This window comes from Peromyscus leucopus, chromosome 9 (assembly GCF_004664715.2).
Source record: "Peromyscus leucopus breed LL Stock chromosome 9, UCI_PerLeu_2.1, whole genome shotgun sequence".
In the NCBI taxonomy this organism is placed as follows: Eukaryota; Metazoa; Chordata; class Mammalia; order Rodentia; family Cricetidae; genus Peromyscus; species Peromyscus leucopus.
Window position 1 is genome coordinate 70,463,942 of NC_051070.1, and position 14,554 is coordinate 70,478,495.

The following is a 14,554-nucleotide window of genomic DNA, read 5'->3' on the forward strand; positions in this document are numbered from 1 at the left end:
CTAGTTTTCTAGGAATTTGACCTGAGATGAGCTGCTGTGTTTCAGGAGTCTGGGTAAACCCCACTTAGAGAAGGCACACAGCCCTCCCTCACAGGCCACTCCCTCAGCCTCCTGCACCCTGGGTTTGTGTGCAGCTTCCCCTGCAGTCCCCTCACTGTGTCCCTCAGAGCACAGTAGTACAGGGCAGAGTCTGCCAGCTGCACTGAGGACTTCTGCAGGTGGAAGGAGCTGCTGCTCTTCTGGAGAGTGGCCTGGAACCCTTGGTGCTCTGTCCTCTGGTTGTCTGTGGAGCTCTTCAGGAGTAGCCGAGGGGCTTTGTTGAGATATTGCACATACCAGATAAGGAAAGGACTATAGGTAGTCTGATAGGTGCAGTTTATCATCACAGGCATCCCCTCTGTTATTGTGACCTGGCCTTCTGTCTGGGTCACTGAATCTGCATTGATCTTTCCTGAAAATCAATTAATCATCAATCAATCAACAAAGAAATTACATTGCTATGTGAGGTAACAGGCTAAAGACTTCCTCAGTTGTAAGGAAATAACAACCACACTTAGGGTAAATGTAACTTACTGAACATTAAGAGGAGCAGCAGAACTGAGCAGGTATCAGGGAGCATGTTCATAGAAGAAAATGACACTTGGTTCTTGAGTGCACCAAACTCACAGGACAAGTCTCCTGCAGGACCTTATTGAAACTCCTCACTCATAAACAAGGGCCTCCTTCTGCACAATGACAGTCTATCATGTGAAGTCACCACCTGGATGCAGACATTAACCACAACTGAAGAGGCAGCGCCCTCTGCTGATTTCCCTTCAAACTGCACCACAGATGTCTGCACAACATGCTGAATAAACTTGAAACCTCACCCAAAGGAGGCAGGTCTCAATTCCACAGTGGATGTTTGAAATCACTAGTATTACTGAACTATGTGTATGCTATGCTTTTTAGTGTGACCAATGTAAATTAAATAACACACACACACACACACCAACACCTCTGATAAAACTTATCTTTATCTGATAAAACTTACTTTTTCTCATTTTATTAGTTCTTAGAGAATGTTATACAATTAATTTTGATTATATTCACCTCCACTCTTGAAAGATCCATCCACTCTTCCTTACAAATCCAGTTTTGTGTCCGCTGCCCTGACTTAAAAAAATACATCAGGTTTGCATTACACTTTGTCCTGTCCATATACTCTTGGATGTGTGGCCTTCAGTGGAGGCTTGTCTATGCACTAGGGGATTCATCTTTAAAGAAACCTAAATCTTTCTCCCGGCAGCTACCAACTGTCCCTAGCTCCTTAGCTGAAGATGGGATACCCTCTGCTTGCTGGGATTGTTTCTGGTCTGATCCTTTGCAAATCTTATGTGTGCTGTAAATCTTTGTGAGTTTATGTGTGCAGCTGCTATGCTGAGTCCAGAAAACATTGTCTCCTTGTGGTCATCCTTAACTATGGCTCTTACAATATTTCCTCTTCCTCAGTGACCTGGAGGAGGGTGTGTGATGTAGATGTCCTACCTGGGGCTGAGTATGCCACAGCCTCTTCTTCTCTGAAGAACAGTGAGTTCTGGTTCTCTGTGACAATCATCATGTGCTACAACCAGGGAAAGAGAATCATGAATTTTTATTTCAGTTTTTAGAATATTTTGTTTTTGTTTTTTGAAACAGGGTTTCTCTGTGTAGTTTTGGTGCCTGTCCTGGCTCTCACTCTGTATACCAGGCTGGCCTCCTCGCTCTGTAGCTCAGGCTGGCCTTGAACTCACAGAGATCTGCCTGGCTCTGCCTCCCAAGTGCTGGGATTAAAGGCATATGCTGCCATTGTCTGACTAGAGTAATTTTTTTAATGAAGAAAAGAGAGAAAAAAAACTGTCCAAAATAGTTTTAAGTGACTCGAAGATAACTTTCTTATTTTGTATTTTAAATATCTACACTATGCTTGGCACTTGCCAACTATCAACTGACAAATGCTGTGCCTGAGACACAGGATGTGGACTGGGCTCCAGTCCCTGCGGCAGGTTTGAGGACAGGCTGCAGGTGCCTGTGGAGCAGTGTGCACTTGCAGCACAGAAGTACATGGCAGAGTCTCCAGGCCGGGTGTCTGTGATGTGCAGGGAGAAGTGTTTGGCTTTCTTATCCTGTAAAACGATCAGTCTTTGCTCCTGCTTTCTTTCCACCGTGGAACGAATGTCAATAATGAGCTGAGGATGCTCTCCAGGTCCTTGCTTATACCAAGGGAAGTAGGACGAGACACTGTCTGTGTAAGTGCAGTTGATGACAGCGGTGGCTCCCTCCTGGACTCTAAGAGTGGAAGGATGCTGCTCCACCTGCTCACCTTGGATCACCCCTGTGCAGAAAGATGGAAAGAAAGGAAAAAAGGCTGTCAGGTCATCAGTTTGCAGAATTCTCTCTCTCTCTCTCTCTCTCTCTCTCTCTCTCTCTCTCTCTCTCTCTCTTTTATAGTAACAGAGAAAACCTGGATGAAGTATAGTTCCTCCTAAATGTCTCAAAAATGCCCATTGAGTATTATATGACCCTAAAATATTAACTCACCATCCAACTTCAACCACAGAAACATGAATAAAGTAGGAACAAATGTCTTCATTGTTCTTCCAATTAAACTAAGATCCAGGGCACAATCGGGATGACTAGCAGGTCAGCTACAGCAACCAGGGTGTTGTTCTTTCTCAGTAACAATTCTGCTCTTGAGTCATCTACTCAGCCACTGAGAGAAAGGCTGGGCTTCTGCCCTAAGCCTGCACAATCAGTGCAAGGAAGTCAATCCTCTGCATACTCCCCAGCAACTGAGATCTGCTACCACCTTGTGGTTGTACCTTTAATCACTGAGCCTGCGAGGGACTCAGACATGTAAAACAGCAGTATGTAGTATCAAGTGGCTATACGTGCTGAGGGATCAAGAATAGTATTTGTACACACTGGTGAGCCTGTTTCTTATACTTAAATCTAACATAGCATATATATAATTCTTCACATATAAATATATATATATTATATAAATATACATATTCGATGTGTTCCTTTGTGTGTATCTGTGTGTGTGTGTAAAAACATTTAATTGATCTAGAACTGTGTTTACTAATCCACTTCCATATCTCAGAATTCTGAATCACTCACCAAACATTTCTCCCTTTTCTCAGAGGCAGACAAATAGGTCAGTATTTATCCTTGGTGGGTATGGCACTCTGGAAAATGCTAATTTAGGGCTCTCATGGGTTTGAGTTACAAGAGAAAAATGTTCTATTTCAGTGAGCTCTTGTTGACAATACAGATATGTTTTTATGTATGTATCTTCCTTTCCAGAGATGTTTGCCTTGAATCACAAATGTGCTTAGCTATTCTTAGTTAAATTCTCAGAAGTCATTTGGTCTTGAGGATGGTACCATCCATTTCACTCACTCACTCCCACGGCATCTAGATTGAATTACTGATGAAAGAGCAGTCGTGGATTCCCTAGAGAATCTGCCAAACCTTGCAATAAACCAATCTTTCCTCCTTCCTGTGGACCCTCCCAGCATCCCCTGCTTCTAGTCCATTGCCTTTCCTTCCTGTCAACTATGAACAGCTATAAACTGTCTGTCTGGGAACTCAGTGTACACCCAGGGTTGGGAAGCCGATAGGCCAGAGTCACTGACTTTCCTGTCCTCTGTTTCAGTTCCCCAGGTACCATTCCCAGCACTGTAGCAGACCACTTGTAGGTCCTGTCCTTGCTCTCTGCTTCCATCCCCAGGGACTCCACCAAACCTTGCAGAGGCCTCAGCTTCCCTCCTTCCTGTGGACTACGTCAGCATCCCCTCCAGTCCACCCCTTCCCTTCCTCTCACCGTCCGACATAGAAAAGCAGTTTCCAGCCCAGTGACCACACTGGAAGGAACTCAGGTAGGTTATTCACACTATCCTTCCAGTCCTCCATTACAATCTCTCCATTCTCATCCTCAGCCTGGTAACAACCTGCTCACAGGTCCCTTCCTCAACTTCATTCACTGGACACTACAACTCTTGGGTCAGACCCAGGGTCCCACCCCTTCCATCCCCATGTCTCCACATAATCTTTGCCTTACTGCAACCTACTTCAGGATACTCTCTTCGCACCACACCCCAACTTCTTATGGATCCCACCTCTAGGTGTGAACAGCATCTCCTTAGCTTGTTAATGAAGCCTCTCAGCTTTTCTCCTAGTCTACATCTATGCCTTTCTGCCATACACTGGCCCATAGAAGCACTCCCTACAAGGCAATAACAACCATACTTTGCTAAGATCCACAGAGTTCATCAGAAACCAAGGAATAAAACATCCACTGAATAAAAAAAAAGCAGTTATTAAAATATAAAAATACAATCACCCCAACTCTAGACATGTGCACATAACAATCATTAATAACCAAGACAACATGTCTCCACCAGAATCCAGTACCCATACTTAGAACAGATCCTGAAAATGCAATATAGCTGAACCAAGGGAAAAGGACTTAAAAAATAGATATTATAATTTTTTCCAAGGATCTTAAAGAGAATATGAATAAATCCCTTAATGAAGTCTGTGAAAACATAAACAAACAGTGGAATAAAATGAAGTAAACAGTTTTAAGACCTACAAGTAGAAATAGAATTACTAAAGAAAATACAAACTGAGATAAAACTGGGAAATTACAATTTAGGAAGTCAAACCAAAGACTCAGAGGTAAGATTTACCAATGAAGCAGAAGAAACAGAAGAAGGAATCCAGGCACTGCAGACAAGGTAAAAGAAATGGACACCCCACATTAAAACAAAACAAAAATAGAAAACATACAAACAAAACAAAAAACTGTGAAATCTAAAAACAACAGACAGAAATGAGGGAAACAACACAAGTCACAATGTCCTCAGACATAATAAAATATCCTGGATAAACTAATCATGCAGGTGAGGAACTAGTACATCAACAATTTTAAAACACAGAAGAAAGAAACAGAAGGAATCAGATGATGAAAGCATCTCCCCTGCTCATGGATTGGTAGGATTAATATAGTGAAAGCAGTCATCCTACCAATAGTAATTGACAGATTCAGTGCAATTTCTGTCAAAATTCCAACACAGTTCTCCAGGGAAATAGAAATCAACTAATTTTTCTGCTTCATAATGAAACACAAAACACTCAGGATAGCTAAAATAATCATGAAAAATAAAAGAACTTCATAAAGTATCACCACCCCAGATTTTAATTGTATTGCAGAGTGGTAATCAGAAAAACAGTATGGTGTTAGCATAAACACCAGACACGCTGATGGATGGAAAAGAAGTGAAGACCCAGATATAAGTCCACATAGCTATGAATGTCTCATTTGATAAAGAAGCCAGGTATACTTACCAGGAAAAAAAGACAGCATATTTAACAAATGATGCTGTTCAAAGTGAATGGCTACATGTAAAAGAATACAAGGAGAAGATTTATCACCCTGTACAAAACTCAAGTCCAAATGGGTCAAAGACCAAAAAATAGGTCCAAATACTCTGAATTTAATAGAAGAGAAATGTGAAATAGTCTTGAACTCATTGGTATGGGAAAAGGCTTTCTGGATAAGACACTAATAGTAATGGTCACTGGAAACAATAATCGAAGAGAGGAAAGTCATAAAACTGAAAAGCTTATGTATGGGCAAAGTAGATCATCATTTGAACAAAGTGGCAATTTTCAGCTTCTTAGATGCTTAGGGTCTGAGGATTCTCTCTGCTTCTAGGCTGTTCACCTGTAGACAGAGACACAAGCTAGAAATCAAAAGTCAGCATTTATACTTTCCAAGTGCATGTTCAAATTATCAAAAACACTTGGCCTCTTCAATGATGTAGCCCTGAACTTAGATGTCCCTGTTCCCATTACCAATAGATTGAACTCACTAGCTAGTTGTAGGCAAACAGCCATCAGAACTCCCAGAGTTTACTCAGTCTCCCTTTTTTCACAGGGGATGCAGCTCTGGACTCTGATTTGGAACTAGGTTCCTAAGAGAGAAAATTTAGTTCCCCAATTGAGTGTGTGTTTAGTCTATTTCCCAGAGCTCTGGGTTTAACCTAAGCAGTCAGAGGAAAGCTCAGTCTACACACACACACACACACACACACACACACACACACACACACACACACACACGAGGAGGCATGGCTTAAAATCAAGTCTTAATGGACAGAAGCATCGCCACCTTGCCATCTGTCATCTGGTGTTTGCCACCTCATTTTGCTACTTGAACAAGGTATGAGATATTTGAGGGTCCAGAGCTGATTCAGAAGAAATTGCAAAGCAGTTTTGATCTCTGTCTTGTCCTAGAACAGATTAAGAGGTAACAGTCTAATTCATGTCTTCATGAACGAGGACAGAGTTGTATATGGATCCCAGAAATGCAGAGTTTGTGTTTTGCTTTGTTGGTTGGTTTTTAGTTTTTTGGTTTTTAGATAGCAGGCCCTTTCACAACTCAGTTGTACATGACCAAAGTCCCTGGTGCCAGACACTGACATTCACCAAAAATTGACCTGGAACAGTGTCTCTGAGTTTGTGATCTGCTATCAATGAAGGCAAAAGATGTGGACTCTTGTATGTGTATGCAAAGTCAAGGCTATGGTGATATTTTATTTGTACTGAAATGTGATTTTAATTTTATGTTAATAAATAAAGTTGCCCTGGGTCAGAGCTATTAGAGCCATAGTAAGAGCGTGGTGGTTAGAAGAGCTAGGTAGATTTCTGTGTGTTCAGGGATACAGCCAGTATTGGAGACATACGCCTTTAAGACCTGGAGGGCGGTACTTACAGGCAGTGATGAGGCAGTCATGTGGTTGGGTTTACAACCAATGAGAAGGCTGAACAGAAAGACTATTTAAACACAGACAAACAGGAAGTAGCTCTCTCTCAGGGAAGTTAGGAGCACTGCAGGAGGTAAGATTTTATCTCTGAGCTCTGACCTCTCGGCTTTCTCTTTTACATTGGCTCTGTGTTTCTTATTTTAATAAGACGATTGGTTACATCTACACAAGGCAATCTTTATTAAAATATTTACAGAAAAGTGAGAAATTAAGGAAAAGTAAGAGAAATTTCAGAAAAAGAATAATTTCAGAGAGGAGGGAACTTTCACCCTCTTTGTCTGGGGTCTTTATAGGGCTACGGAAGGGATTGGACAAGTGCTGACATAATTGTGTTGGGATTGGTTAGTTTTCTGGGTGATCACAGGCTGAACCAGTCTAAGCCCCACATGCTCTATGCATGTCCCAAGTTGGGAGATGATCATGTGATGTTCAGGTACTACCTACCCAATCAGAAGTTGTTAAAGATTCCCTCTACCCACCTCTGAGTTGTGCTTTCGTGAATGCTGACCTTGGTTGCCTCACAGCTGATAGTCACTGACTGGTATTGATACTTCTACTTTGCAGGTGTCTCTAGTGCTAGTAAATATATTAAACTTTTTATTTTCATAGCTAACAAGAAACATCTTCATGGAACCCAGAGAATACTGTGAGATTGCAAAAGGAAACTGAATTGGAACTACACAAAATTCAGCAAGGTGGAAACTGGTGGGAACCAAAATATACATGAGAACTTTGACACAGACTCCAAGAAGTACAAAGGATGTTCCCATGGACTCAACAGGGGCAGGACCAGCGGTTTGCACCTGGATACCTCAGGAATTTCAGAGAGGTATAAGCAGATCTGAGACTCCATTTATGAAGCACTTGCCTTGAACCAACAGTGATAATCTGATCATCCAAATAAAAAGTCAAAGAGTATCTCCCAGCTGCAAAGAAGGAATGTGAGTTCAAACAAGAGCCAACAATCAGATTAGTGTTGCTCTTAAACTTGGTCAAAGATGCTTTCTTTCTGTGAGTTGACACAGAGATGCGTAACCGCCCAAAGTATTGAGAATAGGTGTTGAGTGTCCAAACCTAAGTGGGGTATCTGCATCAGCTCCTCCAATGCTAGAAAAAAGTCACAAAGGAGGGGGTTGAAAAATGTAGAAACCCAAGCATAAGAATGCTCAAAGTGCTAAGAAAAGTGCTCAGGCATAGATGAAACACCTCTACCAACTCTTCATCCCAACAATGCTTAGGGAATATCTTGGAAGAAAAGTGAAACAAAATAAAACAAACAGACCTAGATGATGAGGAGAAGAGCTTCAAAATACTTTTCTCTGGGCATGACAAGGCTGTTGCACACATGAACTCACAGGCCTTGTGGTTACCTGTACCCGACATGCACAAAATCAAGACAGCTTAAAATTCAAGCATCAGATGAAAGGGTCTCCTGAGGCCCCTTTTCTTGCTGAGGCTTGATGGCTTTTGGCACAAGGAGAGTCATTTTTCTTTAGGAAAATGGCCACTTGTAGGTTACCCGTGTATTAGTAGATGATCCCACACCCATAAGCATATGAGCAGCAATAATTAGATTCAGTGGGTAATGAAAAAAAGAGGATGAGAAGAAATATGAGACATGAAGCTTAGAGCACCATGTGTTCAGAATTTTCTTAAGGTAAATACTTTTCTGATCAAGCACACTTTAGTTCAGGCCTATTGGGGCCCAATAGGTTTTTGTGCAGGCTGCAGGTGCCTGGGGAGCACTGTGTTCTCACTGCACAAAGGTAGACAGCTGAGTCACCGGGCTGGGAGTCTCTGATATGCAGGGAAACATGCCGACTGGCTTTGTTGAGGTGAACTGCGAATCTGCCTTCTTTTTTACCACTGGAGAATACAAACAGGAGCAACTCCAGGCCTTTCCCAGATCGCTGTCTGTACCAGCTGAAGTAATCCGAAGCACTATCACTGAAAGTGCAGTTGAGAGAGGCCATGGCTCCCTCTGGGACACTGAGGGATTCCGGGTTCTGCTGCACCTTCTGCTGGCTGCTCACCCCTGTGCAGAAAGACAAAGGTCACACAACCAAGACTCAATGCAAGACTCAATTCTAACATTCTAAAATGGCTTTTCCATGGGCCTCCCACCCCTTAACTAGAGATGAAAAATTTGTGTTCCTAGAGTAGGCAACAACTCCACATATCACACCTTATATCCAAAAGAAGTGCCGCAGGGTGGTGGTGGCACACGCCTTTAATCCTAGCACTCGGGAGGCAGAGCCAGGCGGATCTCTGTGAGTTCGAGGCCAACCTGGGCTACCAAGTGAGCTCCAGGAAAGGCGCAAAGCTATGCAGAGAAACCCTGTCTCGAAAAACAAAAACAAAAAAAAGTCCCAAAACTCACAATTAAACTGAAGCCACAGGACCACTAGTGAAACACTCAAGGATTTCATTATTCCTTTTTCTCTCTTCACTGAGGATCAAGAGTTTAAGCCTGGGTAAAAGAAAAAAAAATCCGTTTCCCGTTTCTAATGTTTCTCCTTCAGGAAACATCAAGATACTGTGCTACAAGTAGGAAAACAAAGCTGTTTTCCTCAACCTTGTGACACCAGCAAACCCCTCCCCCCCAAACGCTGTCACTCAAAACCACATGAGAGGCCCCCCCATATCTCTAAGAAGAGACTGCCATCTTGTGGATACTGAAAACAGTGACCAAAGATTTGATAAAAATAAATATTCTTAAGTGAGAAGCTAAAAGTAAAAATCTGGAATCTTAGTTAAATACAAACTTAAGATACATCTGCTTCAATGTGAGGGAGCATATATGAATGAATTTCAAGTTAAACTTCAAATATTTCCTGAGTTACCTCAAGCAGCCACTTCCTTGTATTCAGTGATTCATACTTTGTATATCACCAACTCTGAGTGAGGTTCTTGTAGCTCAGGAGTATTTCATACTCCATAACTTCTCTCTGAGCCAGGCAATGCAGCTGTATAAAACACATCCTCTTTGACTTTTGAAAGAATTTTTTCTAATTAAAGGAATTCTAAAGAAACTGACTGGGTTAAAATCTCACTTAGTATATATGGTTCCATGTCAAAATCTGAGGAACAAATTTTTTTGTCTTTGAGACAGAGTCTGCTTTGATGGTTTGAATTAGAATGCCCCTCTTAGGGTCATATGTTTGAATGTGTGGTCCCTAGTTGGTGGGACTGTTTGGTAAGAATTAGGAGGTGTGGCCTTCTTGGAGGAGGTATGTCATTGGGATGAGCTCAGAGGTTTCAAAACCCCAAGCCATTTCCAGTTAGCTCTTTCTCTGTGTCTCCTGCTTGTGGATCAGGACGGAAGCTCTCTTCTCCTGCTCCAGCACTACACCTTCCTTCCTGCCTGCCTGCTGCCATGCTACCTGCCATGATGGCCATGGACTTACCTTCTTAAACTCTTTTCTATAAGTTACCTGGTCATGATGTCTCATCAAATTGGTAAACAAGTGACTAAGACAGGATATGGTGGTATAAATGAAAATGGTCCCCACAGGTTCATGGTGGGGGGTACTATTAAGAAGTGTGGCCTTGTTGAAGGAAGTGTGTCACTAGGAGTGAGCTTTAAGCTGTCAAGTACTTAAGCCAGGTCAAGGGGACTCTCTCTTCCTGCTCCGTGAATATCTGGATATGGAAATTTCAGCTCCTTCTCAAGCACCATGTCTGCCTGTGTGCCACCATTCTTCCTGCTATTCTGAAAATGGATTAAAACTTTTAACTGTAAGTCAGTCCCAGTTAAATACTTTCCTTTGTAAGAGTTGCCATGGTCATGGTGTCTCTTCATAGTAATGAGAACACAGGGTCACTCTTTGTAGTTTGGATGGCTCAGAACTCACTTTATAGACCAACCTGTTCTATAACTCACAAATCTATCAACCTCTGCTTCTTGAGTTTCACCTTTAAAGTCATGTACCACCATGCTTGGCTATGAGGAACACTTTTTATTAGTTGTCTTTATTTTTCGAAATTAAAACATAATTTTAACGTGCATAGAGTCCAGACTCCCTTACAGTGCATCATTATATTTTGCATTATGACACACTTACCTCCAACTAACAAGCCAGAACTATTTGATGGGTAGAGCAGAAGCCAAGAAACCCATGCCAATGTCCTTTTCAAGAATATCTTGCTCTTGAAAAACAAAACAAAGGCCTTTTTTTCAAGAAATGTGAGAGCCATAATAGGCATGGCCACAGCACAAGAAAGCTTCCATCATGCCTTAGATAATGACTGGAAATTCAATATGAAACCTTAAAGACAGGGCATGGGCTTGAAGCACAGTGTTTATGATAAGCACACCTATTTTTAAGGTTTTTTAACAAAAGACAACATGAAATAAATAAGACATCGAATGCAGTAGAAGATGCAAGAACCATGTCTTGCTACAAACTTTTAAACAGAGTTGATCCAGCTGAAATCAGAGTTGTCCTGCAAAGGCTGAACTTGATGGTAAGGAAGTATGAAGTCCTACAGGTACATAGAGGGTGGTATTACCTTTGACCATGAACCAAAAAAACCAGCACGACATTCAATGTCACACTTTCATTTTCAATGAAGTAAATGACAATTTATTCCACAGGAAAAGCTGCTATGATCCTATGATTACATGATTTTCAAATATGCAAATTGTGTTAAAATGATGTCAGGAACCCTTTAAACACATAAAACTACACATATATTTACCTGTTATGTGGCTAGGAACACATGTATAATAGTATCTCATGCATTTATCTTTTAAGCTAGGTAAAAGGGAACATGCTACAAAAGATATTAACTTTTTATTTATCTATGTAGCAATGTTTATTATTGTTCATTAATTTTGTATGTCTCCAAACTATTGCATGTTCCTTTTTCATTTCAGCCTACAATATTATCCTTATGATTTCAAATTTAAATTTTAAAAACACTTATTAATTCTTTCAGAATTTCACATAATGTATTTTAATCCTATTTACATTCTATCTACTATCCATGGAAACCCCCAACCAACCCAGGCTGTTGTCAGGACTATATATTGCTCTCCACAAACCGATGACAAGGCACCCATGCTGAAGACAACACACAACTCATTAATCATGGAGAAGATGAGCTGATACCTGTGTAGATCCTTCATCCCTAGGTTATAGGGATATAACCTAGTTTATAGGAATATAGGAAACTTTGTTTTTGAAAGGTACTCTGCAAAGTATCAAAAGAGAAACACAAACACCAAACCTGTTACCAACCCTTTGATCCTCAGTGGTGCCCTGCTTGCAAGATGTGCTAAGGCGATGGTAGTAAAACTTATGGGAGTAACCAACCAATATCAGGTTTAACTTAAGGCCCACTCCAGGAGATGGAATCCATACTTGACACTGCTTCAGTAACCAAGAACCTGAAACTAGATACCCAGGGACCTAGGGTAAAAGGAAATACTACTGTTTCAAAATCTGTAGCAATAAAATCATTCCTAATGACATTCTGCTGTACTCATAGATCAATGTCTTGCTCAGTCATCATCAAAGAATTGTCCTCCTGCAGCATTAGAAACAAATACAGAGACCCATAGACAGACGTGTAGTGAGTGAGAGACTTTGGAACACTCAGCCACAAATAAAATGTCTATTTCACATTCCTCCACTCAGGGATTAAAGAACCCTGCTAAAGAGGAGGCAGAAAGAGTGTAAGTGTCAAAAGGGATGGAGGACACCATGAAAACTAGGCCCTCTAATGGAACATGATCAAAGCACATATGAATTCAGAGAGACTGAGGCAGCATGCAAAGGGCCTGCATGGATCTTCACCAGGTCCTTTGGGTATAGATTATGGCTTCCAGTTTAGAGTGTTCACGGAATCCCTAAGTATGCAAACAAGTAAGTGTCTGTTTCTTGTGCCTTCTCTTGGGCTCTTTCCTTTGTTTGGTTTGTCTTGTCCAACTCTAACATGTGAGTTTTTGTTTTATTTATCAAGTTTTATTTTACCACTGTCCTTTAGAAATCTGGTTGTTTTCTAATGAGAGACAGAAAGGGAGTAGTTCCAGATGAGATGGGAGGAGGGAGGAACTAGGAGTAGAGGACAGGGAAACTAATCAAGATACATTATGTGAGAAAAACATCTAATTTCAATTAAACAAAACATGGAGCAAAAGCAAGAGAATGCAGCATAGTGGATTTCTACCAGCTTTCAGCTACCTTTCTCTTGAGTTCTGTGCAGTACAAATGTTAGGTGCTTTTTGGCTACTCTAGACTAGTCAGCTGGTATAATAATACTAGGCTTTCCTTACCGTGGGGCTCTGACTGTAGGCAACAGGCTCTTCCTGGGACATTGTTTTAACCTGTGCCCACTCCCAGTTCCAGTTAATTACTCTTTGCATGATCTGATGGGTTTTGTGAAACAAAAAGAAGCCCAGGAAAATCACCAGTCTATCATTCCTACATCAAAAGTTTCCTAGCATTTCTAGCCCTCCTTTCTTCCTCTAAGGTCTTCTTGTGTTTGTTTAATTTTGTTGTTGTTTGGGGAGTAGTTTCAGTTTTTTCAGACAATGTATTTTGATCATGTTTTTACCCTCCCCCATCTCAGATTCTTTCCTTCTCTTTACCCACCCAACTCTATGCCCCCATTCTTTCTCTTTCAAACCAAATAAACAAATAAATAAATACATAAATACCCTATAACAACAAAAATCAAAGCAAACAAAACCAAATGAGACAAAAAACAAACAAACATGGAGTTCATTTTTTGTTGGCCAACTACTCTTGGGTATGGGACAATGGCGTGTGGTTCGTATTCTTAGTAAAAACTCCACTGAAGAAAAAAACCACATTTTCTTTTTCCCAGCAGGTATCATTTCAAATAGCATCTTGGTTATGGGTAGGACCCCATCTCTACTTCCCCCTCTTCCCCTCCCAGTGTTGGGACCCTGTCTGGTTTGAACCTATGCAGGTCTTCTGCCTGCTGCCACAGTCTCTATGAGTTCACGTGGAGGATCAGTCCTTTTTGTCAGAAGGACACTATTTGCTTGGAGTCAATCACCACTTCTGACTGTTAAGATCTTTCAACCTCCCCTTCCACATAGACTCTTGAGTCTTTAGAAGAAGAGAATGATGAAGACATCCAATTAAGGATTGAGTACTCCAAAGTCTCTCACTCTCTGCTCATTGTCTAGTTTTGAATGTCTGTGTTACTGCTCATCTACTGAAAGAAGAAGCTTCTCTGTTATGGGTTGAAAATTGTAATGCAATCATCTACAGGTATATAAATACATCGTTAGTAGTCATTTTATTGCCATGTTCCCTTCGACAGATTGGTAGTACTAGGTTTTCCCCTAGGCCAGTGAGCTATCCAGTCTCAGGTTCTTGTCCACTTCAGCAGTGACAGACATAGGTTGGAGCTGAAATCCACTTTTGAAAAGTGTTTGCTTTCTCCCATAGCATCTGTGCCGCTGTTGCCCCAATGTATCTTGCAGGGGTTATTGTTATAGCATTTGTAGCTGGTGGTACTGATGATTGCCTTTCTTTTCCAGTACCATTCAGCATACCTTCCAGCACTGTGATTACTAGTCAGTAGGAATGAAATTTCTAGTTGGGTACTGACTCATCTTCTCTGTGTTCAGTGGCATGAGTAATAAGGCAACAGGAATAAATAGAAAGCAATAGGGCCTTACGATTAGGTTGTGGAGAGAAATTAATAACCTTGGAAATAGG

At 41.2% G+C, this 14,554-nt stretch overlaps 1 pseudogene and 2 gene segments (V, D, J or C); all 3 read right to left on the reverse strand.

Annotated features, from left to right (window-relative positions):
• LOC114688188 lies at positions 1 to 718 on the reverse strand (annotated as a pseudogene).
• Positions 719 to 1,934: 1,216 nt separating this feature from the next.
• On the reverse strand, positions 1,935 to 2,771 carry LOC114688187. The segment is given in 2 exon segments: positions 1,935 to 2,353; positions 2,560 to 2,771. Coding segments are annotated over 2 exon segments (471 nt in total).
• Positions 2,772 to 8,527: 5,756 nt separating this feature from the next.
• On the reverse strand, positions 8,528 to 9,381 carry LOC119088455. The segment is given in 2 exon segments: positions 8,528 to 8,889; positions 9,235 to 9,381. Coding segments are annotated over 2 exon segments (411 nt in total).
• Between the last annotated feature and the right edge of the window lie 5,173 nt (positions 9,382 to 14,554).